General features: G+C 44.6%; 2 protein-coding genes across 3 annotated transcripts in view; one reads left to right on the top strand and one right to left on the bottom strand.

The window, feature by feature from the left end:
- The first annotated feature begins 412 nt into the window (after positions 1–412).
- Positions 413–4,644, top strand: stx4 (syntaxin 4). 2 transcript variants are annotated; one of them, XM_028476089.1, is made up of 10 exons: positions 414–641; positions 1,803–1,907; positions 2,081–2,180; positions 2,258–2,332; positions 2,402–2,472; positions 2,993–3,101; positions 3,212–3,285; positions 3,359–3,496; positions 3,863–3,973; positions 4,045–4,644. In XM_028476089.1, the coding sequence occupies exons 1-10, from the start codon at positions 612–614 to the stop codon at positions 4,120–4,122; spliced, it is 891 nt and encodes a 296-aa protein (XP_028331890.1). In that variant the 5' UTR covers positions 414–611; the 3' UTR covers positions 4,123–4,644. The 2 variants fall into 2 exon arrangements, with proteins under 2 accessions (XP_028331889.1, XP_028331890.1); XM_028476088.1 differs by having other exon boundaries at positions 413–641; positions 3,863–4,644.
- Positions 4,645–6,168: 1,524 nt separating this feature from the next.
- srcap (Snf2-related CREBBP activator protein) overlaps positions 6,169–24,579 on the bottom strand; it is a 31,957-nt gene continuing 13,546 nt past the window's right edge. The window contains exons 16-33 of the mRNA XM_028475570.1: positions 23,445–23,774; positions 23,179–23,365; positions 21,235–21,404; positions 20,298–20,464; positions 19,977–20,183; positions 19,737–19,901; positions 18,852–19,013; positions 16,917–17,213; positions 13,932–14,143; positions 13,513–13,823; positions 12,961–13,163; positions 12,433–12,602; positions 12,164–12,360; positions 11,388–11,502; positions 11,166–11,291; positions 10,919–11,095; positions 10,766–10,849; positions 6,169–10,694 (exon numbers count right to left, since the gene is read on the bottom strand). Of these exons, the coding sequence (XP_028331371.1) occupies positions 6,756–10,694; positions 10,766–10,849; positions 10,919–11,095; positions 11,166–11,291; positions 11,388–11,502; positions 12,164–12,360; positions 12,433–12,602; positions 12,961–13,163; positions 13,513–13,823; positions 13,932–14,143; positions 16,917–17,213; positions 18,852–19,013; positions 19,737–19,901; positions 19,977–20,183; positions 20,298–20,464; positions 21,235–21,404; positions 23,179–23,365; positions 23,445–23,774 (7,219 nt within the window). The 3' untranslated portion in view covers positions 6,169–6,755. The remainder of the gene's footprint in view (positions 10,695–10,765; positions 10,850–10,918; positions 11,096–11,165; positions 11,292–11,387; positions 11,503–12,163; positions 12,361–12,432; positions 12,603–12,960; positions 13,164–13,512; positions 13,824–13,931; positions 14,144–16,916; positions 17,214–18,851; positions 19,014–19,736; positions 19,902–19,976; positions 20,184–20,297; positions 20,465–21,234; positions 21,405–23,178; positions 23,366–23,444; positions 23,775–24,579) is intronic.

The following is a 24,579-nucleotide window of genomic DNA, read 5'->3' as shown; positions in this document are numbered from 1 at the left end:
ACGAGCTGATCTTCAATACAATTATAGTCATTTCAGCAGAGAATATCCCATTGTTTCCAATGAGCTGCTGACGCTGAGACGTTCCGCAGGGACCGTCAACAAAGTGCAACCACCGACACAATAAATATTGAATATTCAATATGTCTGTGATCCCGTTATCACGGAAAAACAAAGTCTCGTTATCTCGAGATCCAGAGAAAATTAAGTCGCACCGGAAAACGGAGGAAAAAAATTTGTGAAAGAATAGCCCTTTGGGGCTTCCGTAGTTCCCAGTGTTAATGTTCTGATTCGTTATTATTTTTTCTAATGATGACATGAATGTTGATCACGTGACCTTCAGATCACATCCCGCTGTGATAAAAGCTGCTGCAGCTCTGGTTCTTTTATAACAAGTCTGCTGTAGTTCCAGCTGTGGCCGCAGTGTGCGCTCTCTCTCTATCCTCCGACCTTTTCTGTGACAGAAGAAGAATCTCTGCTAACTGTGGTAGAACTTGTTGAATGACAGCCGGACAAACTTCACTCTTCTCTCTGTTTATGGTGGATTTTTTTTAACTGATAAAACCGATCAGATCTAATCTGGACGCTTTGTTAAAAGTTTTTGCTGAGACAAAATGCGGGACCGGACCAAAGAATTGGGGAACGTGAGTCTTTCAATGCTAACATGCTAACACTAGCTGCTGAAGTAAAGCTGAGGCTGTGAGTGTAAAAGTGGTTTAAAGTTCGGGGAGTGTTTTGTACAAACAGTGTGTGGAGTTCACCCTCAGCTGCTCTACACGCACACGCACACAGAGAGTTTGAACACAAACTTTGTAACTTCCGTTTTTCATGATGATCAAACTGGGCAGGGCGCGCGTGCGCAGATACAGACGTCAACATTAATGTGCACGCGCACTGTTAATCTATAAATAAATGTAATTCTTTACATGTATTTAGTTATTTTCTAATGTAAACACTAACCTTTGGTGGGTGTATTTTATATCCTAAGGGTGTGTACAACGTCACTACAACATATATTGTGTGATCGTTATTATTTTCCTTTGCTTCATTAGTCATTCAACTTTAAACAGTTTAAATAAATAAACCTAAACTTATGAAATAATATCGAATAAATAATATACACTACCGGTCAAAACCACACTTTTTCCAGTTCTTTTATGAAAACGATTCACTGTCATTGCACTCTGAAATGAAAGCATAAAACAAATGAGTTGGAAAAAAAAAATAATGGAATTAATTTATGGACCAAAACGTATTCTAAACTTGACTCAAAGTACAGTGTTCCAACGCTGCTTTTATGCAGACAGAGAGGGGTTGTAAGTAATCAAATAAAGTTGGAACACCTTTGGGAATTAGTAGCATCAGTTTTCAAGGCTGATTCAACCTTCATTGCTGCAGAACAGCTTTAAATCTTTAACCCACTTCATGTTCCCGAAAAAAGGCCTATTTGTATAATTCTGAAATTTCCATTATTTTTCAGTTTTGGGTAACCAAAGCGTTTTTTCTTAACCTCAGACTTTTCAGTTCTTACCTTTGTACCATTTTAAGCTATTCATTGGACTTACACGACTTGAAATGCAATAAATAACTGGAAAAATTAGGGTCTTCTAAAACTTTTGACCAGTAGTGTATGTTTGATATTTCCCTTTTCTTCTTATCCCTCTCTTTTTTTGGGTCCCTTTACAAAGTATCCTATTGATCTTTTGAACCCATTAACGTAACGAATTCTCTGTGATCCTGTTGTACCCTGTTTTCCGGTCGAGTCCTTGGATCCTTTAGCTCTGTGTGTTTTCTTGTCGCTGCAGAAAGCCGAGGCTTCAGACGAGGACGAGGAAGGTCGAGCTTTGATGAGCAAAGCTGGAGCATCTTCAGCCAAGGATGAGAAGGAGAATGAGGCTTTCTTCAAAAAGGTGAATGGGCTGCTAGCAGTTAGCTTCAACCACTGGCCCCGCCTCCTTCACCATGAGGCCAACCACTGCCCAAATGCTTTCCAGATGTTTCAGGCGGCTTGTTGTGTTTTTAAAGTGATGGGGAGATGTTTTTCAGATGGATGCTATCTCTTTAGCTTCTTTTTTGGTTCCAGGCACAGGAGATCCACGAAGGTCTGCTCCATTTGAAGGAGAAGGTGTCTGAGCTGGAGAACAAGCAGAAGACGGTGCTGGGCGTGGCTCTGCCGGAGGAAAGTGCGTGAATCATGGAGACATGGAGTTCCTCCTCAGTTGGAGGCAAAATGACAACCTTTGATCTTCTTTGGTCTCAGGTATGAAAAAGGAACTGCAGACACTACGAGACGAGATCAAGACTTTAGCGACGCACATCCAGAGGAAGCTGAAGAGTGAGTGTTAGAAGAACGTTGAGTTGGTTCCCGCCGCGATAACATCTGTCCTGTCCTCCTTCTCCACAGGCATTGAACCCAAGAAGAGCGATGAGGACGGGAAGTACGTCTCCATCAACATCAGAATGCAGCGCACACAGGTAAAGGGTCACCATGTTCAGATTACTCACATACTCAGAAAATACTCCACGTTTTCTTGAATCTACGACAAATACAATATAGTAGATAAATAATGTGTTATCTGTGGGTTTAAAAAGTATAAATCATAACAGAACAACATTGATTCATCCAAAAATTCAACTTTTTATCAAAACAAATTAGAATCTTTATGGATTCCATCACGTGTTAGTAAAGTTACTGTAATGACATGATGATGGCTGTAAATAGCAACTCATTAGCTTTCAGAAACTGCTAAAATTCCTCCAATAGAGCAAATATTAGCGGAGTTACGGTATTTTAGAATAACGTGTTCCCTAGACGTGTTCAGGGATCCTGGGAAACCCGGACATTTTCACAAGTTTTTTCAAATCCAGCAAGAACTTGTGGCCGGAGATGTGCACTCACTTGTGGGCGGGGCCGTAACTACACAAACCACATCAGACAACTGACGTACGTGTGTGTGTGTGTGTGTGGTGTGTGTGTGTGTGTGTGTGTGTGTAGCATGGCGTCCTATCCAGGGAGCTGGTAGAGTTGATGGGTTACTGTAACACCATCCAGTCTCAGTACAGGGACCGGAACGTGGAGCGGATTCAGCGTCAGCTTAAGATAAGTGAGTGTTTATCATTAAAAACACACAAAGAAGAAGAAATGTGAACCCTTTCCAAATAAAAGCCTGAGCTGAACCATGTGATATTGTAAAGTGTGCATGTCTATCTGCAGCGGGCACCAACGTGAGCGACGAGGAGCTGGACCAGATGTTGGAGAGCGGACAGACCGACGTTTTCACCCAGAATGTGAGTGGAAATGTGGGAGGAGCCATGCTCACACACGCTGTGATTGGTCTTTCTAACCATGTAATTCGTGTAGATACTGACAGACGCCAAAGCCACGCAGCAGGCCCTCAACGAGATCGAGTCTCGCCACGATGAGATCCTGAAGCTGGAGAAAAGCATTAGAGACCTGCACGACATGTTTCAGTATCTGGCCATGGAGGTGGAAGCCCAGGTAGGACACGATAAGCACACAACACATTCCAGGACCTGGCCACGGAGGTAGAGGCACCATTTTCTATTCTATTCTAAGCACACGCTAAGCACAACATGTTCCAGGTGGCTGGTCGTTACATGCTAAGCTAATAAACATGTAGACTGGCGTCTACGTGCTAAGCTAACCCAATGTATGGAGCTCCTTCAGTCCCAAAGGAAGAAGAACATTTAGCGTCTGTAACACGTGCAACACAAAGCTTCATCTTTAGTTTCTTTTCCCTCAACTTAAAGATACACAACATGTTTACAAGGAATATGAAACTGATGCTGCTCAGACTGTCTTCATGGAGGCCTTTGTTGATGTGTTTCCTATTGGGTTCTACAGGGGGAGATGGTAAACAGGATTGAGTCCAACATTATGCAGTCGTCCAACTATGTAGAGAAAGCAAAGAAGAACACGGAAATGGCTGTTACGTATCAGCAGAAAGCCCGGAAGGTAAGAACAGAGAGCGTGTGTGTGTGTGTCTGTGCGTGTGTCTGTGCGTGTAATCGTTTGTTTCTCTGCAGAAGAAGATGTGGATTATGATCTGTGTCGCCGTCCTCATCATAATCATTGCCATCGCCGTGGTAACCGCCTTCATGTAAGACCATGTGATGCAGCGATGCATTCAGGATCCTTCGTTTGTGTGTGTTTTTGGACTTTCACACATAGATCATTCTCAGGAAGTGAGGCTGTGGATCAAACTAACAACACACTGTACATACACCGCCAAACACTATAGGAACTATCAACACTTGAAGATATTTCAAACTGCCTTTCTGTAAGAAGTGTAAATACAGATGGTCTTTTAATTTGAAACTTTGATTTTTCCTGCTGTGGGATGAGGACATGCCTCCAAAAGGGAAGCAGTGGGGTGTGACGTTCAGGCGACGCGACACGTTATGATGGTGAATGATGGAAGAACCTGAGGAAAGTTGGATGAATCTGAAGTTCCCTCTAATTTCCCCTTTAACCGTTCAGAGCAGGAAAGAAAAGCCACGGTGTAACAAACGCATTGGTGACCCCAGTTATTGATGGCTCAAAGGCGGATCAGGAAAACAAAGCTGTGTTTGTTACTTTTATTTTATCATCGATGAGTTTTTAAATAAAGTTTATTCACATTCTTAGTGTATGTTTGTGTCGACAGTGAAAATGAACACAACGAGCATAAATGTCAAAAACAGAGTGAATAATTATTTATAAGGTCATCACATCAGGTATTAAAGATTATCTTTATTTGTAATTTGATTGTACACTACACTGAATGTGTCGGGGATTTCAGAATAAAGCTATTTCTTTAGATTTTTTAGTTGTGACTTTTAGTTTGAAACCGGGGTCATGTACTGAGTTAGCGTACTACAGAGATTGTATATGCACACACGTGCACTACCAGAAAATGAATTTTCGCTTAAAAAACAAAGTGAATAGACATTTTATTTATTGAGAAAGTTAGGCCAACAAATATTAGCACAATGTGTTTCCTGGATGTGTAATTACCACTGATAGGCCCACAAAATCAAAAACTCCATGTCCCTTAAATCAGTTGGTCCCATTACAGTTACCCTTATTTTTTCATAAAAGGAATGTAATTTCCTAAATGTTCTGGTAGTTTTGTTTTTAAAAATTGCAGGAAGTCTGACAATGAGCTTCCCTTTATGATCAGCTGTTGAGCATTTAAAACATGCAGGACAAGAGCTCTCCAGGACCTGCTGTTGTACATGGATCCATTTCAAAACAAGGCTTAACTTAATCATTTCATTTAATTTTTTTTAAAACATCACTTCTCAATCTGTCATTAAATAATCAAACTGATGTTTTGTGTAGACGTGATGCATTTTGCACCAAAAAAGAAACCACAAAGACAATCAAACGTGATTCAAGCATTTTTTCCTAAATGAAATTTTTTTATTTTTTAAACATTTCCAGTGCCAAAGAAAATAAAGCACTCAGGGGGTTTATTTATCAGATTAATTAATTCACTGCTGATTCTGGAGTTCAACAAAACAAAGCAAATAGGATGCTAAATGAAAACATTGCATTAGCCCTCTCAGTCGACTAAAATAATGTTATTTAAGATTGGAATGAAAATCTCACTATAAAGTTGACGTCTGCTTGCTGTAGTACACAAAGGATGCACCAGGGGGCAGTAAACACTTAGCACATGATGTAATTATTCCTAAATGTAGACAACAAATATTACATACCTGATTGGATAAGCAGTACTCACAGCTGACTGTGATGTCAGGAAGAACCACCACCACTGGAGCAGATGCTGGTGTTGGTGGTTCCTAAACTGAGAGAACAAGATCTAGAACAGCAGCTCAGATGGTGAAGAACCCTCAAGGAATCAGGACTTCACCTTGACCCGGTTCAGAGATCTCACCAAGGAACCTTCAATGAAATCACACAAGACATTCTTTTTGCCTTTACTAAGGCTATAGTAGTAAGGCAAGAAAATGGGTAAAAACAACATTGCACTTTCTGCTTGTTCTTTTTAATATTTTAAATGTTGCTCATATTTTAATGAATTCTCCAGTGTGCATCTTTGCATCTCCTGCTCTAGGTTCCCAAACTCAGCATTTAATGTCACGTCTTTGTCCTGGTGTTTGATTGGATAAAAGGACGTGAGGTGAAAGCACACAGAGAAACACTGAAGGTTTGGTCTTTTTATTCAACTGTATTCATCTTAAAGTTCAAGTAAAACATGGAATTACGAGGATCCAAAGGAATGCAGCAAATAAAAAGACAACAAATCCAAAGTCAGACCGTCATCACCGTCCAAAGAAAATCACATTTACACTTTATTCACATGAACCAAAAGCCATGTTAAACGAGAGTGAAAAAGAAACGTGATGCTGCGGGTGCTCCAGTCTTAGTTTGACACATCACAAGGCACGCTGACCGCAGGGTGCTGACCACACGCCGAGTCCATGATCAACCATTTCGCTACACCACAACATCAGATGTGCAAACGAGGAAACGATTTAAACGAAGGAAACCAAAGAGAAGCGAAGCTTGTGTAGTGCAGCAACGATCCAGCAGAGGCCGCCGTTTAATCTCACCGCGACACCATGGATCAGTCTTCAAGTCTTTGATGATTACAGTACGTGGAGTGACCTCATGCACCTTTCTTTCCCCATGTGGGTCGGCGCCGTGGGAACCAGCTCCGTCTGCGGCGCAGCGTCCCAAAGCCTCGGAGGCGATGGCGTGCTTATATCCGCTGAGCGACTCTAGCCCGTCAGGTCTTGTTGAGGCGCTGCTGGTTGGCGGAAGAGCGCGTGCTGGCGGCCGGCGACCGTGCTTGCACCGCTGCCAGAGCGGCGACGCTTCGTAGCACTCGGTCGGGTGTGCCCTCGTTCCCCGAGCTGCTGGTCGGCACCTCCTGTGGCGGTTTGTGGACACGCCCCCCGTCCTTACGGCGCTGAGGGTTGTCCCTGTTCCCAGCCCGCTCCAGGCTGCGATCCCTCTCGCTGCCGGACGACGTGCCGCCGGACCGAGACCCTGTGCGGGCGACGCTCCTGGAGCCGAGGCTGCGGTTGCGCCGGCTGCTGCTGCTGCTGCGGCTCCGGCTGCGACGCCGACCGTTGTCTGTCTCACCATCGCTGCTCATGCTGCTGCACGCGCTCTGTCCTCGTGAAGACGATGCTGCCTTCTCCTCCAGCTTGGGCCGCCTGTACTCCAGTTCCAAAGGGGGCAACAGGGAGCCCGGACACTGTCGGGTAGAGCGCGAGCCGCAGCGGGCAGCCGGACTGGGTGTGGCCGGAGTGGGCGTGGCGTTTTTACTGCTTTTACTGTTACTCAGAGGAGACGCAGAAACAGATCTACTCTGGGGCTTTTGGTCTGAGGTCCCCACGGTCTTGGCAGCCGGGTCTTTCCTGGGGGTGTGACCGGGCGTGTCCACTCGGCCTTTCATGGCTAACAGCTTAGCGGCGGCGTTGAGCGCCGAGCAGCGTTTCCCCAACACTTCAGGCTCAGGAGGCAGTGATGGGGAACTGTTGGCGTGAGCTTTGGCTTCCTGTGGAGGTCCCACAGACTTCCTGCTCGTCCGGACCGAAGACGTGTCACTGCCCGACTCGCCTCCCGTGGACGCGCCGGCGTTCCTCCTGGAGCTTCTTGAAGGCGTGGACGAGTTCCCAACCTCATCCTTCTTCTGGTCCTGCAACTGCCGTTTGGCGGAGCGTGTCAGCCGAAGCTCCGCCCCACTCTCATCACTTTCAGAGCTGGAGGACAAAGACGAGGACCTGGACACTCTCCTGGATTGAAGTGTGGGAAGCTCCCCCTCCTGTTTCCTCCCCTCGCCGTCTGTCTTCTCGTCCTTGCTGGCTGCTACCGTCACTTCCTCTCGCTTCCTCTTGGCAGGATGTCGGTTCTCGTAGGTCTTCTTGTGGTGGGCGTAGCGGGTGAGGGTGGAGCTCGAGCACCCGGATGACGGCGTGGAGGAGCACGTGGACTCTATGCTGCTTTGGCGACTTATCGTTCTTTTCTGACCCTGAGTCGCCTGATCTTTGACGGGTTCCTCTGCGGCTTGAGGCTTCAGCTTCTCTTTAGCTCCGCCCATGTCCTCTCTGACCTCAGAGGAACTCTCCAACTTTCTCCGTTTGGCGTTGGAGTTATCCTGCCGCTCATCTGCGGTATCCACGTCCATCTCAGGGACAGACTTGGCTCCTGCTCCTGAGGAGTTCCTCTCTGATGTGCAAAGTTCTGCACAAACGTCAAACTCTTGTGGGAAAGCTATGATTTGGGAGTTGGTTCCCAGCGGTGGCGGTGCAGCTGTGGTGGATTCTGTGGGAGGGGGCGGAGCTACTGGTGTGTCTGTTGCTGTAGGAGAAGCTACAGTTTGGGAGGAGGGGGAGACAGGGGCAGATGTGGGCGGTGCCGTCGGCGGTGTTGGGGTCTCAGTCTTTGGTTTGTCTGCAGATGCTGAGTCTGATGGGCGTGGCTCGTGGTTGTCTTGACAGGTTTGTGCTGCAGGGGTGGAGCTTGATGGCAACTGTTGTGGTGGTGGTTGGAGTGACGAAGGTGATGGTTGTGTCTGTGGGAGGCTCGTACCATCAGTTTGTCCTGGTTTCACTGAAGTCACTGGTTCACAGCTTGACCTGGACTGGGTCGCTGCAGATGCTTGGACTTCTTGGACTAGTTCAGTTTCTTTTGGCTCTGAGGTCACTTCAGGTGAAGTTGGACCCACCGGTGTAGAAGAAAGAGTGGTCACCGTGCTGGCTGGTGGCACTGGGACGACATCAGGGACTGAGACACACGTAGACACTGAAGATCCTGGAGCTGCTAGAGGTAAAGAAAGCACACTGAGGGATTCATCAGAGACCGGCACCTGGACCGAAGCTTCATCAGGTTGAAACGCAGAAGTTGGAGACGCGTCTTCAGTTTTTGAGTCTACTGTTGGAGACACTTTGGCAATTCTTCTGTCCATGGTTGGAGAAACATAGTCAGTTCTTGAGTCCACGGTTGGAGACACTTCCTCGGTTCTCGAGTCCACGGTTGGAGACACTTCCTCGGTTCTCGAGTCCACGGTTGGAGACACTTCCTCGGTTCTCGAGTCCACGGTTGGAGACACTTCCTCGGTTCTCGTGTCCACGGTTGGAGACACTTCCTCGGTTCTCATGTCCACGGTTGGAGACACTTCCTCGGTTCTCGTGTCCACGGTTGGAGACACTTCCTCGGTTCTCGTGTCCACGGTTGGAGACACTTCCTCGGTTCTCGTGTCCATGGTTGGAGACACTTCCTCGGTTCTTGTGTCCACAAATGGAAACATTTCCATGGTTTGTGTGTCCACAGTTGGAGGCACTTCCTCAATCCCCATGTCCACAGTTAAGGGCACGTTGTCAGTTCTTGAGTCCACGGTTGGAGACATTTCCTTGGTTATTGTGTCCACGGTTGGGGACACTTCCTCGGTTCGAGACATTTCTTCAGTTCTTGAGTCTACGGTTGGAGACACTTCCTCGGTTTTTGAATCTACGGTTGGAGATACTTCATCGGTTCTTGAGTCTACAGTTGGAGACATGACCTCAGTCTTTGGCTCAGCATTCTGTTGCTCTCTGGGAGGTCTGCCTCTCTTACGTTTCGGGGACAGAGGACGGTTTTCTTCATCACATGGAGAGCTGGGTGAAGGCGGTACCAAGATATCAAGCTCATGTGACACCGGTGGGATCTTCGGGGGCCGGCCCCTCTTTCTTTTCACGGATGGGAGGGCCCTGTTGGACATGGCATCTCGTCCTGGTGGAGTTTCTGTTTTCTTGGACTGGTTTTCTTTCAGTCGTCCCAGGTTCTGCTGCTGAGCCGCCATTCGAGACTCAGTTTCCAGCCTGCGTCTCACAGGGAGGTTCCTCAGCACAGGCATGTCGGGCGAGTGGTGCGGCGGTGAGTACGGGGGGTAGTTTCTGACGGGGGGAGGATGCACAGGACTGGGGATGGAGTCTTGGTCCTGAGACAAAGCAATGGTTTTGGTTTTGCCGTCTGGACTTGGTGACGTGTTGTCCTTGTTCAGTTCTTCTGAGTTCTCCTCTGAAGAACCTCCTCCTGTGCCGCTTCCTCGCCGACGCCTTCTCCGCGGCTCCTTCTCCTCCACCACCGTCACCAAACGTCCCGGCAGCTTACGGAGGACTTTGGCTGATGGCGAGTCTTCGACCAGACCGCGCAGAACTTCGTTATCCGCTGACTGGCGTTTCCGAGGAGAACGGGAGCTGGTTGACGGTGGAGACATGGCGCCGTGGTCTTTGGTGTGGTCGTGGTCAGCTCTAGACTCTCCTGGACTCAGATGTTTTCCTGCAGCGGGAGGTGAAGGCACTGGGGTGGTGTGGTGGGAGCGGTTGGGTTGGGTCCTGGTTTTTACGTGATCTCTGGAAGGCGACGGCGCCTTACTGGACTTGGAGGACTCGCGGTTTGACTGGGTTTTCCGCCCCCTCAGGCGGAGCCTCTCAGGTATGTCTCTGGGAGTTGTCGAATCCGATTCGGGCTCTGGGGAGGCTCCTCGGAGCCGACTACTGGTCCTCGTAGAGGTGACTGTCTTGTCCTTGGGTTTGCGGCCTCTGCGAGCCGACGGCGGCTGAGCCGACTCAGAGGAAGTCGGTACGGACTGGAAGTCGTCGTCGTCGTCTGATGAAGCGTGAAGTTTGAGGCCCTCCTTGGCCTGGTCCAGACCTTTACGAGCAGCTTCCACTTGTTCCTGAGGACAGCGAGGGGACGCGTTAAAGGGGGTGAGGAGAATCAAACCTGCAAAGCTGCTGATGTTCTCACCTCCGCCTGCTTCAGCTCCTCTTTGCACACATCTTCTAACGAGGCCTCCAGGAAGTTCATGGCGTAACGCTCGATGGGCGTGAGCTGCAGAGAGTAATGGAGCGTTAGCAACAGAACATTCTCAGTTCTTCTTCTCCTCACGCCTTCAATCACCTGCTCCACTAACGCAGCAATTTCCTGCTCCGCCTTGGAGAGCTCCTCCACCTCCTCCTGCTCACCGCCCTCGTCCAACGGGATGTTCTCGTTGAACTCAGCCAGCTCGGCCACCTGCTCGGCTTTGGCCTGGGACGCTGCCACAATGTCCTCCTCATCCTCGGCGCGACAGAGCGCCTGTAGGAACATCAAGAACATCAGTGTGTCCTTCATTCTGAGCTCAAATCTTTGTTTCTAATCAGCTGACCTGCTCCAGGATGGTGGTGCTCGCCTTGTTTCCGCCTTCCTCGTCCTCGGCCGGAGCCACAGAGAGCTCCACGGCCGCGTCCCTCTTCTCTCCATCGGCCACATCAAACAGCTCTCGTATTGTTTGCTGTGCGTCACACACACACACACACACACACACATTAACTCTCAGAAAATTAAAAAAGAGCATCAAAGAATGAGAGACTCAGAAATGTGACATTACTTCTTTGAAGAACGCCGTGGTGAAATTCCCTCCTTCGATGGCCATATCTCCCAGCATTCTCTTCTGATTGGCTTTCTTTAAGATGTTCTCCTCCACGGTGCGTTCACTGATCAGCCTGACAACGACAAAAGGTACGGAAAACACTTAACTTCACCACAAAGCAAATATGTTTAAGCAATAAGTTTAAACCTTAAACCAGAACCTGATCGCACTGATTAAGAAAGGAAAAATGAAAAAGAACTGGAAGAAGCACAGAAGGTTGACAAAAAAGGGAAAAAAATTAAAAAAGAGTCATGTCATGTAATTTCAACAATTGGCCCACACACTTAAGTCTAAAAAACGTGATTATTCTATTCTGTGGTTCTGAATGTGAGACTGTTAGGGTTAGAAAGAGCCGCTATGTCATTGAAAAGTGAAAAGAAAGGAAGGATGGGAGAAAAAAGAAAGACAATGGGAAAGAAAGAAGAAAAACTTTAAGAAATGTGCACATTGAATAAAAAGAGGATCTAAAAAGATCAACGAAAAGAGAAAGAAGAAAACAAGTGAGAAGAAGAGAAAGGTGGAGGATTAAAAAGCAAAGGAAAAGGAACATGACAAGGATAATTAATTATTGGTTTAAAAAAGATAAGGAAAGGGAATTAAATAATTAAACCAAATAAAGATAAAAGGAATAAAACAAAAAAGATAATTTCAAAACTTTAAAATTGGAAAAAATGAAGAAAAGAATGAAAAAACAAGGCAAAATAGCACGTAGCAAAGACTGAAACCGGCCTTACCTGTAAATGTGGACGTCCCGCGTCTGCCCAATGCGATGGCAGCGGTCCTGGGCCTGGGCATCCATGGTGGGGTTCCAGTCACTGTCGTAGAACACCACGGTATCGGCGCCCGTCAGGTTGACGCCGACGCCGCCGCTGCGCGTTGACAGGATGAAGCAGAATATTCTGCGGTCGGCATTGAAGCGTTCCATCAGAGCCTGAACCGCAGACAGAAAGAGAGAGAATCAGACCACTTCCTATTCAGGGGCGCGAGGCATTCAGGGACCCACCTGCCGCTGCTCCACGCGTGTGCTGCCATCCAGCCGCAGGTAGATGTGTCCGTGGTAGTTGAGGAACTGCTCTAGGACGTCCAGCATGCGTGTCATCTGAGTGAAGATCAGCACGCGGTGACCTCCAGTCTTCAGCTTCCTCAGCAGCGTGTGCAATGTCTGCAGCTTCCCTGCACAGGAAGAGGAAGACAGGAAGAGGAAGTCAGTGTAAGAAGGAAAAGGCCATGAGGTCAGCAGGAATGACTGAGACCTCAGAAGAAGAGAACAGAAATGGGGAGAAGCAAAGAACGACAGGAAGACACAAGAGAGGAAAGGAGAAAGGACGAATGTAGGAAGCAGAAAATATACAGAAAGTAGGAACAAGGAAGTAAGAAGCGTGAAAGAAGGAAAGAAGATTTAGTAATGAAAAGGAAGAGAGAAGAGGAGAGAAGAAGAAAAAGCACCAAGGTAAGAGAATAGGAAGGAAGGAAAGAATAAGGTCTGAGAATAGGCAGCATCCATCCATCCGTCCGTTTGTCGGTTGCTCACCACAGTCGTACTGGATCAGTCTGAGGTCGGGGAACTGTGTCCTCATTCTGGATTGAATACGATGGAGGCTGGCCGTGAGAGGAGCCACTTGATTAGCCAGGGCGGAGGAGAAGCGGGTGAGCCTGTTCCTCAGAGAGGGAGGGGGGTGGCAGCAGTGCATTGAGAGGCGCGGAGCCTCCACAGGCGGGATCACGAAGGTGAAGCTGCAACCAGACACACAACATCAGCGAGTGACATCATACACCCAAAAGTACAAAAACACACAAAACAACTGAAAAGTGCACAAACACAAATACACAAACAAAACTTGACTTAAAAAAAACACAAAACTACACCAGATACACACACCATGTAAAAACGCACAAAACATCCCAGAAACGTTAAAAGACACCAAACAGGAAAGGGCAAAAATACTCAAAATTAAACACAAAAAAACTTTAAAAAAACACAAACTTTGTTTCCTGTGTACGATCTGATTGGTTGTTGTTCTAATGATGACATGAATGTTGATCATGCCTGTAGCCCCATCCATGCCTGATATCATCCACCCACCGATCGATGATGTCAGACAGCAGCTCCAGACGAGTCTCCACTCTCTGGATGGCTCCTCCCACAGCGGGGCTCCGCAGCCAGTGATTGGAGGACTCCTGGGCGAGCAGACAGCTGCTGTGGCCCGACCGGCTCCAGTGAGCACCTGCGACTGTCACGGCGGCAGGCGCTGGCCGAGGCCCAGGCAGGAAGGTCAGGAAGTCCAGAACATCGCGGCCATACATGGGCCTGGCGCTGCAGCGGCGCTCGTTGACGCTGAAGATCAGATCCAAGTGTCTGTCTTGCTGCTGTCGGTGGGCGTCGGCCAGCCACTGCTGTGAGCGGGCGGGGCCAAGGAGAGAGAGTCTCGTTAGCTGATCGGTTTCTGTGAGAATTAAGACCACGATCTGTTCCTGATTGATCTCTGATCAGGGACATCTTACCATGTAAAAAGGCGAGCGAGGAGGAAGGGGAGGCACTTTCCTGCGAGGAGGAGGAGCTTTAGCTTTAGTGCCAGGAGCCATCTTTTGCTTTGTGCTGGATGGAATCTGAGCATCGCAGTTTGAATCTCGTGGAGTTGTTGAAGAATTGGAGGTAGACAATGAAGAAGAGGAGGAGGAGGAGGAAGAAGAGGTGGACGTCACCAGAGCTGCAGCTGAGGACAGGAGGAGAAATGTTATAAATATAGATCCGTTTGTCAGCTATAGATCCGTGTCAGATATAGATCTGTGGGTCAGGAATTCAGGGAACAGACACAGGAACAGGACAGAGGGAAAGATGCATCTTTGCTCCATTGTTTTAAATAAAAGCAGAGAAAAGTAAAAAGCTAGAGTTTTAACTCATTGAGTGCCATTGACGTCTATAAACCTCAATTGTGTTTTTCAGCTAGGGTTGATAGGAGAGTGTGACGAAGCTCTCCGGGGAATATCTAAAACGGCTGGCACTGAATTAGTTAAAAATGGTTCCTGGTTTGAAAACAAATTAAATTAGAAATCCTGTTGAATAGGAATATTGTTACTGTTGCTAAACTAGTCAATATTTTAAGGTTTCTTTTATTCAGATACATTTTTACAGGACATTTACTTTGATCCCCTGACATGTTTCGACTTTCAACTGCCAGCCTTCCTCAGAGGCAGCTGCTGATCGCTTAAGACCGCAGTTCCAGGTATAAATGATATGACAATACCTAATCAATACGTGACAGATATCAGTCCCTGCAGGATTTTTATTTCAACATTTCCTTTGATTTTGTGACCAATTCATAATTACTAGTACAGTGCCCGTCAGAAGTATGTATTCATATAGTGGGAGCTTAAGTAGAGTTGTCAATTATGGCCAAATGATTGTGTGTTTGAATGTACAAAGTAGTGTACATACTCTGCACTGTTGTTGTAGTGTTATAAAGGGGTATATTTGCAGGTGCAAAGTAAAATAGTGAGGTGGTTTAATTCTGTGGGACTTGCGCATGATAAATGTTTTTTCTTTTACTCGTTTATATATTTTATTTATTATTGTATTTTTCTGTAATTATGTGTATTTTTGTATCTTTCTGTTGTCTTTTGTCCATTGTTTGTATAATTATTGTTTTTTGGTGCCATTGTCATGTGATTCTGGAGCCATTTTATGTATTTTTGTATCTTTTTTTAGTGTAGTTTTGTGCATTTCTGTTGTAATTTTGTGTATTTTTTGTATAAATGTTGTATTTTGAGTCATTTTCATTTTTTGTTGTTTGGTGTATTATAATTATATCAGAGTAATTTTGTGTGTTTTTGGAGCCTTTCTGTATATTTTTGTGCATTTCTGTTCAGTTTTGTGTATTTTTGTATAAATATTGTTTAAGTTTTGTTTAATTTTACTCATTTAGTGTATATTTTTATTATAAATACCTTTTGTGTGGTGAGGGCGTGTTTTGAGATGTGTGTGTGTGTGTGTGTGTGTGTGTGTGTGTGTGACTCGCTACCTGTCCTAGTTCTCTCTCACACACACGCACGAGCATCAGTCGCTTGCATGCACATACTCCGTCACCGGTTGTGACCCGCGGGGACTATTTGAAACTTCCGGAAACTCGTCCGTTGTTGCAACTCTCTCTCTAAGCAGCTCTGTGTGCGTTCAGCATGTACATCCAAGGTGCGCATTTGGTTATATAGCATGTGGTGAAAATATCAGCTTTTATAATGCTGTATCCACAGAAAAATTTGCTGTTCCCTTTCAACACAGCCGCGGCCATTGCCCGCCAATAACTTTTGGGTCTCGTCCGTCCGGTCTAAACAGCGAACGGTCAAACAAACAAGAAAGTAAACGATTTGAAACGTAATCACCAAATAAGTACACAGGAGCTCAAAACTTGTGAAAGAGCCTTAAACTATCTTCTTCTTTTCTCTCATTTGTCTGCACGCAGGTCTGGTGCTACTCCACGTCTTCAGCAAGCGATTGGCTCTGGCCGCACACGTGACTTTAGCTCGCCACTGTGATTGGCTCTGGCACGCAATGGAGCAGAGCTGTGTAATGAAATAGATATAGATCAAAAGCTGAATAGGTTTCACAACGGCCGATCGGATCTGTACATCTCCACGGAGACACTGTTCCAAAACAAAAATGGTTTTTGGAAGTATGTTGGTCAGTCTGTTTGTGTGTGTCTGTTTGCTTTAACAGGAGTTCCACAGTGTGGATGGGAAAAGTAATGGGATATATATCTATATAATGTATTTTCTTTTAGTAGCCAGAACATCACCAAAATTAATCAGCTGTTATCAGCTGTTCCTTGACCCATTATCAACATTTCCAGAAAATTTCATCAAAATTCGTTCATAACTTTTCAAGTTATCGTGTACACAAACACACACAAACAAACTGACCAACATACTTCCGAAAACCATTTCCTTTTTCAAAAGTAATAAACGTTTTGAAATGACCAAATTACTCTAAAATACCAGATGCACACACACGGGATATTTGGAAGCCGTCAAAAAACTTACAGGTCGAATAGATACCGCGTCTGGGAAATATTCGCTCCACAAACACACAAGCGCACAAAACTTTTTTTGCTTTAATAAGTATTATTTGTGGAAAAATTCAGGAGAGATTGCAGGACTTTAGGAAAATTGAAAGATCTTTTTAACAAATTGATTTAAAAATCACTGCCATCGAGTGTGTAAGCACAGGAAAACTGTGAGCTCTGAAAATTAGTGGTCATTGATTAAATTTGAATAAATCTACAATGACACAAACAATGTCTCCTGCGGGCTGATGCTCTGAAGTGCCGGATTTGGCCTCAGGGCCTTGAGTTTGACGTTTTTATTCTGTGGAACTCATCAGCAAACGTTTGGATCAATAATCTGTTTTAATAGTTTAATTATGGGGCAGGCAGTGGTTTGAAAGCCCAATGAGAGAAAGTAGCAGTATTTGTAGGCAGAGCTCGGTGTTCTCACCTGGCTGATCTAACACAGGAGGCTGCACTACTTTAAGGACAGGACGGGGGGGTAAGGGCCTGGAGGGGTTCCTGGGGGGTGCTAAGGTGTAGTGGGCGGTGGCGGGGCCGGGGGTGCGGTGGGCCATCTGCAGCGGGGCCGTGGTTTTAACAGGAGGGTGCTGGGAGGGCGGGGCCTGAGGTATGACACGAGGGAAGGGGGCCACGGCCAGGGTGGGCACCGGGGCCCCCTCCTTGCCTGCTGTCTGACGCACAACGATCTTCACCACCCCAGGACTGCTGACCATGGGCGCCGGCCCTGAGGACACACATAGAACCACATATTGAACAGTTAGCAAAGCACGCTAATCATCCACATTTAAAAACCTTTAATATGTTAAGGTTTAATTTATTCAGACAAACTTTTTTCAAGAAATGTACTTTGATCTCCTGACATGCTTTGACTGCCAACTGTCAGTCTTCCTCAGAGGCATCTACTGATCACTTTCATGTGATCAGTAGATCCTTATGAGTGATTTCTGGGCCCCATACAGGGGGTGTGCCAGCCTGAGAAATCATAAGGACACATGAAAGCGATCAGTAGATGCCTCTGAGGAAGACTGACCGTCAAAACGTGTCAGGAGATCAAACTAGATTTCAAAGTAAATTTCCTGTGAAAAGTTTGTCTGAATAAATGAAACCTTAAAGGGGCAGTATTAAGAAAAAAATCACTTTATAATGGTTTTGCTACAGTGATATACATTCCTTTAGCCTCATTCAGAGAGCCAAAGTTGAAAAGGTTATGCTTCCTCCCACCCTTTTTATTCCACATTTTGTAAAAAGTCAGCTACAAATGGGCCAGTTGGAATTTTCCTGCATTGTGATGAAAGTCATCCTCCTGACAATCCTGGCTCCTCCAGAATGTGAGCTCCTCCTTCTCAAACTACCTCACAGGTAAAACAAACATGGCGAAGGTAGGTTGATATTCCAGTTAATATCAAAGTGAATATCTTACATTCAGTATATACAGTACATAACCCAGTATATAGATAAACCTAAGACCACACACAACATGTTTCACTTTTAGTGGCCTTTATATCGCCTTGTATCTCCTTTATGGAATGATCTGACGTGTATGTGACCCAATGCGAAGCAGCGGTAGGACTTAACAATGGACTATTGTCTTAAATTGACTATTTCTGTGGTCAGTAGAGGTGGGGAGGACAATTAATGATTTATGCTGCTGTGACCCACAGCCCATTTTCCCATTTTGGGAAAATAAACCTCAAATTCTATGTTGTTGGGGGTTCTAGAACAAATGGAGACGGGTGAAAAATAGCATAATATTGGACATTTAAGTTAATATATTTAAAAAACAAAACAAAATAAACTTGCCTGAATCAAAAAACTTTAGTCCAGCTGATGACTAGGCCTCGGCAATTAAACGATAACAATATATATCGCGATAGAGATGTAACCAAAATCAATAGAAAATATGTGCAATAGAATATTCGATAATTTCACTGAACTCCGTTAACCAGGAAACAACCCCTGACCCAGAACCACAAGGCATTCTGGGGGATGTAGGCAGATGAAAGGGCTTGAGCCACTCCAAAGTAGCCTGAAAAGTTTTCAGGTGGTCAACCTTTGCGTTTGCTTGGGTCATCTTTTCACTGAAAAGTTGACCAATGGTCTGTGTGCGCTGGTCCCACTAGACAGTAATGTAACTATTGTGATTATTTCACCAAAATATCCTGTTAGTACTGCTCTCAGTAGATTAACTTTATGTAACTCATTATCAGATTTTAAATAAACAACATTCAGCAGCAGTGGTTTATATTAAAAATGTTCAAACACTATTGGATTTATTTTTCCTTTTCATGCGCTATGTGCTAAGCTAAAAAACATGTGGACTGGTTCCTTCCCAGTCTCAGAGAGGGTGAGGGGGTGTGTCTACCTTGTGATGAGGCATTCACAGACACTTGATTAGCAGCAGCAGCCGCGGTGGAGGAGGTGGAGAGTGACGGGTGTGCGTTGGCCGTGCCCTGGATGGTCACCTGGGCCGGCTGGCTGATGATGTGGTGCTGGACGCCGCTGGACACGAGATGCATCACGTTACCTATGGAAAGAAAAGTTACATGAGACCATAACAGTCCATCAAACTTTTATCAGATTATTCATTCAACATCAGATCAATGTTCACATTCAGATTAAAATTAGTGATCAGTAGGAACACGAGTTAAAACACCTGTTAAAACACTGCAACTAAAAAAGATTAAAATTAGAACTGGTACTTTGACACGTTGACGATTAATTAATTACAGAAATATAACGCAGTGAATCGCTTTTTTTCACTCCAAACAGCACGGAAGCTCAATAGTCTGTCAAGGTTTAAACCCAGCACAGGTTGAAAATTTTCCCAAATCTAACAAGGTACCATGGGAAAACACTGAATAAATGTGATGATGATACAGCAAAACTAATCTAACTCTTCTCTCCAGTTGTGGATACCACAGCATCAAACAATTAGATACTATTTAATAATCGAGTCCCACCACTAATTAAAACACTTCTAAAGGCAGTCGTCTAGACAGTTATTAAAATGCTGAAAACACAACTAGAAATACTGCTAAAACGCTGCTAAAAATCATATGAAAGTGGACACAATTAAATCAGTGCTACAAACACCGTTAGAAGTCTGAAAGAACTAAAAACACCTTAAAGCTTTGTAAACTGAGCTCAAATCATTGGAAAATCTGTCCACAACATTATAAAAACTCAAAATATTGTTAACACACTAATAGATTTTTTTAAGTTTGTAAAATATTCTCAGGTTTCTGACCTTGGACAGGACGGGGGGCGGCCGCAGGGACCTGGTGGATCTGAGCCCCAGACAGCGTCAGTTTGTTTCCCTGGAGCTGGAAAGTGACGGGTTTGCTGCCCTGACAGGAGGACACGGGGCGGCCAGCGAGGGACGCCAGTTGTGCGATGCTCACCACCTCGCCCGCTGCACAGAGAGGAGCACAGGTGTTACAAACCAACTGGTCAATGTGTTACCATGTGTGTGGTGGCGTGGACTCACAGGGCAGGCGGGCCTGCATGTCTGGGCTCAGCAGGACCCTCTGGGGCATCACGCTGCTCGGGGTGGGACTGGGATGAGCCGGGACGGCGGTCGCACCCGGAGCAGCCGGGGGCCGCACGGTTAGCAGAGGCCGGGGGCCGGCCGACCTCACCGCAGTCTGGATGTGCGGGCGAGGAGGGGGCGGGGTGGGAGCCACTGAACACACCACTGTGGAAAACAGGGGGCAGAGTCAGAGGAAGGGTTACAGATCCTACACTTTGTGGCTCCGCCCCTGTGGTCACGGACAGGCTCTTTGATGTTTTCAGGTGTTTGATAACTCGCCTTGTTGGACGACGGGAGCAGACGAAGAAGGGGCGGTGACCTCTGACGCCGGAGGAGGAGGAAGAGGAGGAAAAGGAGGAGATTTGTCTGCAGTGGGGGCGGAGCTACTGGGTTTGTTCATCAGCAGCACCGAGCGGGCGTCTGCTTTGGGAGGAGGCTGAAACATCCTGTGACAGAAACAAGGTGGAGCTAAAACATCTTCCGTGGTGTTCAATTATAATTGTTAATTAATTACAATTATGATGTTATTATAATTGTAATTTCAAAAATCTGTTGCAATTATAATTTCCTTGTAATAAAGTTCAGATAATTTACTTTGTAATTGTAATTCAAATAGAAATTCTATTAAAAAAAATGTCAATTACAATGTAAATAAACACAAACCTAGTGAACCATGTTAAAAGTTCTGTCTGACACATACATAGTTAATAATTATTATTAAAAAATGTTTCATATCAACTTTTCCCACTTCCTGTCACTTCTCTTCATCATTTTACCATTAAAAATCTATAAATCTAGTGACAAAGAAGGCTCATACATCCACACCAAAAATATTAATACCAACAAGGTAACCAAAAGATGAGAAACTAATTTGATTAGATGACAAATAATAATTTTAGTGTATTTTACAGCCAATTTAGAACATGGGTCAAACTGACCTGTTAGCTTTAGAGGTGCTAGCAGAAAGCTAACACAAGAGGAAGGTTACATTTTGGGCTTATTTATTAAGGGCTCAGTAATTGTGGCAAATTGTAAAGTAACTTTGGTAATTGAGAACATAATTGTAATTGACTTTCAGGGAGAAAATAATTGTCATTTTAATTGCAATTGGAAAAAATGCTAGTCACCATAATCATAATTGAGTTGTAACTGAACATGGATAATTGAAGACATAATTGTAATTGAAAAATGTGTGTGTATGTGTGGGTTGCTGTACCTGTTCACCTTCATCCGGACCGGTCTGGGTCGTGGAGGAGGCTCCGGTGACTCCACGATTTCCTGGATCAGCTGCCGACTGACCTTGTGACGCGGCAGGAAGACGTCGGTATGGTAACGAGACGTCCGGCTCTCCAACGCCAGTAGGTTGAACATGGAGAGGTCACAGCGCTGAGGAAACACATACAGGCTTCATGATGAATACAGCGTACATATAATTTTCATCTTCTCTTTAAACTGAACACATGTAAAGTTATCACTGAATAATATTTATTAGTTAGAACCAAGTTTTGGTGCTGTGGTCGTGAACTAAGAGTCCATAGATGAGTTTGATTCCTTCTCTCAATGCTTTGAAACTGACTATTATTATTTTGTCTCTCTATTTATTACTCATCCATACTTTTTTTTACCAGTCAATTCATCAATTATCTTATTATTTTATTAGACAAATAAGGCATCAAAATGTGTAGATAATTTCTGGACATTATTCTATGTACTTTTTTTAATAACTTTTTGAGTTTTCCATCCACTTCATCACACAGTGATGGCTGATGGGTCATTTGATGTTTGCAAGCTCCTGATTGGCTGGTGACAAAGGAAAATACTCCCTTAGTTATGGTTAATTGGCTACATAGTTATAGTTAAATAGCTACAATTACTTAGGTACTGTAAAATAGTTACTACTAGCTAGTTACACAGTTACAGTTAAATAATTACAATTATTTAGTGACAGGTGGATTTTTTTTGGCAGCCAAATAGTGGTGCATTTCAGCTTTGCATCCTCACTTGCATTTTCTTCAAGAAATGCAAAACATTATTATTATTGACTTTTTAAGTCAATTACAGTTTATTTAATGATGTATCATTTTATTTGTTGAATAATCTTATACTTTACTCCATAATGCTTTAAATGCATTTGTATCATTAATTAGTTCATTACACATAATTTACTTATCATTTAATTATGTGAGAAATAGTTATATATATATATATATTTTTTGTGTGTGTATGAATTGATGGAAATTTTCCTTCAAACTCCTTAACTGACAGAAACCCATCGAAGAGACGGAAAACTTTAAACCCTAATATACACAAAAGAACCATTTCCCTCAAATATTGTTCACAAATCTGTGTTAGTGAGCACTTCTCCTTTGCAAGATAATCCATCCCACCTCACAGGTGTGACTGTCTGTCATCTGCCCCGAACAGTGAAAACCGGGATTAATCCGTGAAGAGAACATCTCTCCAGCGTGCCAGAAGCCATCAAATGTGAGCAATTGCCCACTCAAATCGGGTACGACGACGAACTGCAGTCAGGTCAAGACCCCGATGAGGACGACGAGTATGCAGATGAGTGTCCCTGATACGATTTCTGATAGTGTGTGCAGAACTTCTTTGGTTATGCAAACCAATTGTTGCAGCAACTGTCCGGGTGGCTGATCTCAGACAATCATGGAAGTGAACATCCTGGATGTGGAGGTCCTGGGCTGGTGTGGTTACATGTGGTCTGCGGTTGTGAGGCCGGTTGAATGTACTTCCAAATTCTCTAAAATGCCTTTGTTCATTTCTCTACCATAAGCCGTCTCCATTCAATTCACGGGCAACAGCTCTGGTGGACATTCCTGCAGTCAGCATGCCAATTGCACGCTCCCTCAGAACTTGTGACATCTGTGGCATTGTGCTGTGATTAAACCGAAATTTTTTTAGAGTGGCCTTTCATTGTGGCCAGCCTAAGGCACACCTGTACGATAATCATGCTGTCTAATCAGCATCTTGATATGTCACACCTGTGAAGTTGGATGCATTATTTTTGCAAAGGAGAAGTGCTCACTAACATAAATTTTAAATAGGTCTTTTGTGTATATAGAAAATGTTTTAGATCTTTGTTTTTGCTCCCATTTTTCATGAGCTGAAGTCAAATATTTATGTATATATAGCCTCTGACCTTCAGTGGAGGAACGTCAAGGGCGTCCTGCACCAATGAGGCGGTGAGGAAGACGATGGGCTGCGTGATGAAGGCTGACTGGATGGGCCGCGGGTCGAACAGGTTGGGGTGGTTGCACACTTTACGGAGCTGCATCAGGATGTTGATGACTGACATAAAGTGGCCGCTAGCCAGTGTCTCCCTGGTCCTAGGGGTCAGACACCAAACCAATCAACAACGTTCATGTTGGTAGAAATGTTTGAAACAAAGCTCAAATGTGAACTTACGATGCCTGAGCCATGAAGTCGTCGTAGAGGAAGCGCTGCCTCTTGGAGAGGCGGCACCGCACCACATGCTCGTACTTCTTGGGCATCTGCTTCTCCACGTCGGCCTTGATGCGGCGCAGCAGGAAGGGTCGCAGCACCTTGTGCAGCCTCTTGACCAGGCCCTCGTTGTACTCCTGGCTACCCTCGATCATGCCCGTCAGCGGGTTGGAGAACCACTCCTTGAACTCTCGGTGTGACTGGAAGACGTGCGGCATCAGGAAGTGCATCAGCGACCACAGCTCCATCAGACTGTTCTGCAGCGGCGTACCCGTCAGCAGCAGGCGGCGGTGGCTGAGACAGAGGATAGGCTGAGGTGTTATAGCTCCGCCCATTTACCCACTGACCTGTCACTGAGCAATCCATTCAGATCCTTTCAACATCTGCATATTTTACAAATCAGGTTGACTGTCACCATGGTGACAATGACAACCTAAGCAATAGAGGATTTTGATTTTCCATCATTTGAGTTTTGTTGTATTAGGTTTGGTTTAAACATAAGGATAAAAGTAAAGATTTTTTGTACAACCTATTTTAATTTTGCCTTTTTATTATTATTCATTAACACAGATATTTAAAAAAAAAAATGTTTGTGCATTCTAAACCTGCTGCCAAGATTTAAGAATTATTGGAAATTTATGTTTTTAGTGAATTCCAAATGATTTAGGTTTTTATTTAATTTTCCATTTGGTTTTTGATTGTCAATGTTATGTGTTGTGTTTTGATCAGTTTTTGTATATTTTGTTAATGTGAATAATTATGTTTTAATACAATGTAATCCATCTTTTTCTATTACTTTAATTACATCAAATACAACAATTCACAATACCGCCAATTTCAATTTCTATCTTTGGTGTTTATCTGCAGATATGGATTTAAGTGTCTGGTTGATAAATAAAAAAAAGCAATAACTCATTGGGTGCTTCATTTCAGTTTTTATTATTATTTTATTAATATTATGTACATGTTTTATTTTGATCAGTATATCATTATTACTTTAGTATATAAGCATTTAAAGTATTACTTTGCTGCTGGTACACAGATAAATCCATTTTGACAAACATGTCATTTGGTATTATTAAATTACAGAAAATAGAGC

This window comes from Gouania willdenowi, chromosome 19, assembly GCF_900634775.1.
Source record: "Gouania willdenowi chromosome 19, fGouWil2.1, whole genome shotgun sequence".
Classification (NCBI taxonomy): domain Eukaryota; kingdom Metazoa; phylum Chordata; class Actinopteri; order Blenniiformes; family Gobiesocidae; genus Gouania; species Gouania willdenowi.
The sequence above is the reverse complement of the archived record's forward strand: the minus strand, read 5'-3'. Positions and strand labels throughout refer to the sequence as shown.

What these genes read in the sequence shown, in the direction of transcription:
- stx4 (XM_028476088.1), top strand. Translation starts at nt 612, where the DNA reads ATGCGGGACCGGACCAAAGAATTGGGGAAC. An exon ending in GGACCAAAGAATTGGGGAAC is followed by an intron (nt 642 to 1,802) that starts GTGAGTCTTTCA and finishes TTGTCGCTGCAG; the next exon opens with AAAGCCGAGGCTTCAGACGA. An exon ending in CGTGGCTCTGCCGGAGGAAA is followed by an intron (nt 2,181 to 2,257) that starts GTGCGTGAATCA and finishes CTTTGGTCTCAG; the next exon opens with GTATGAAAAAGGAACTGCAG.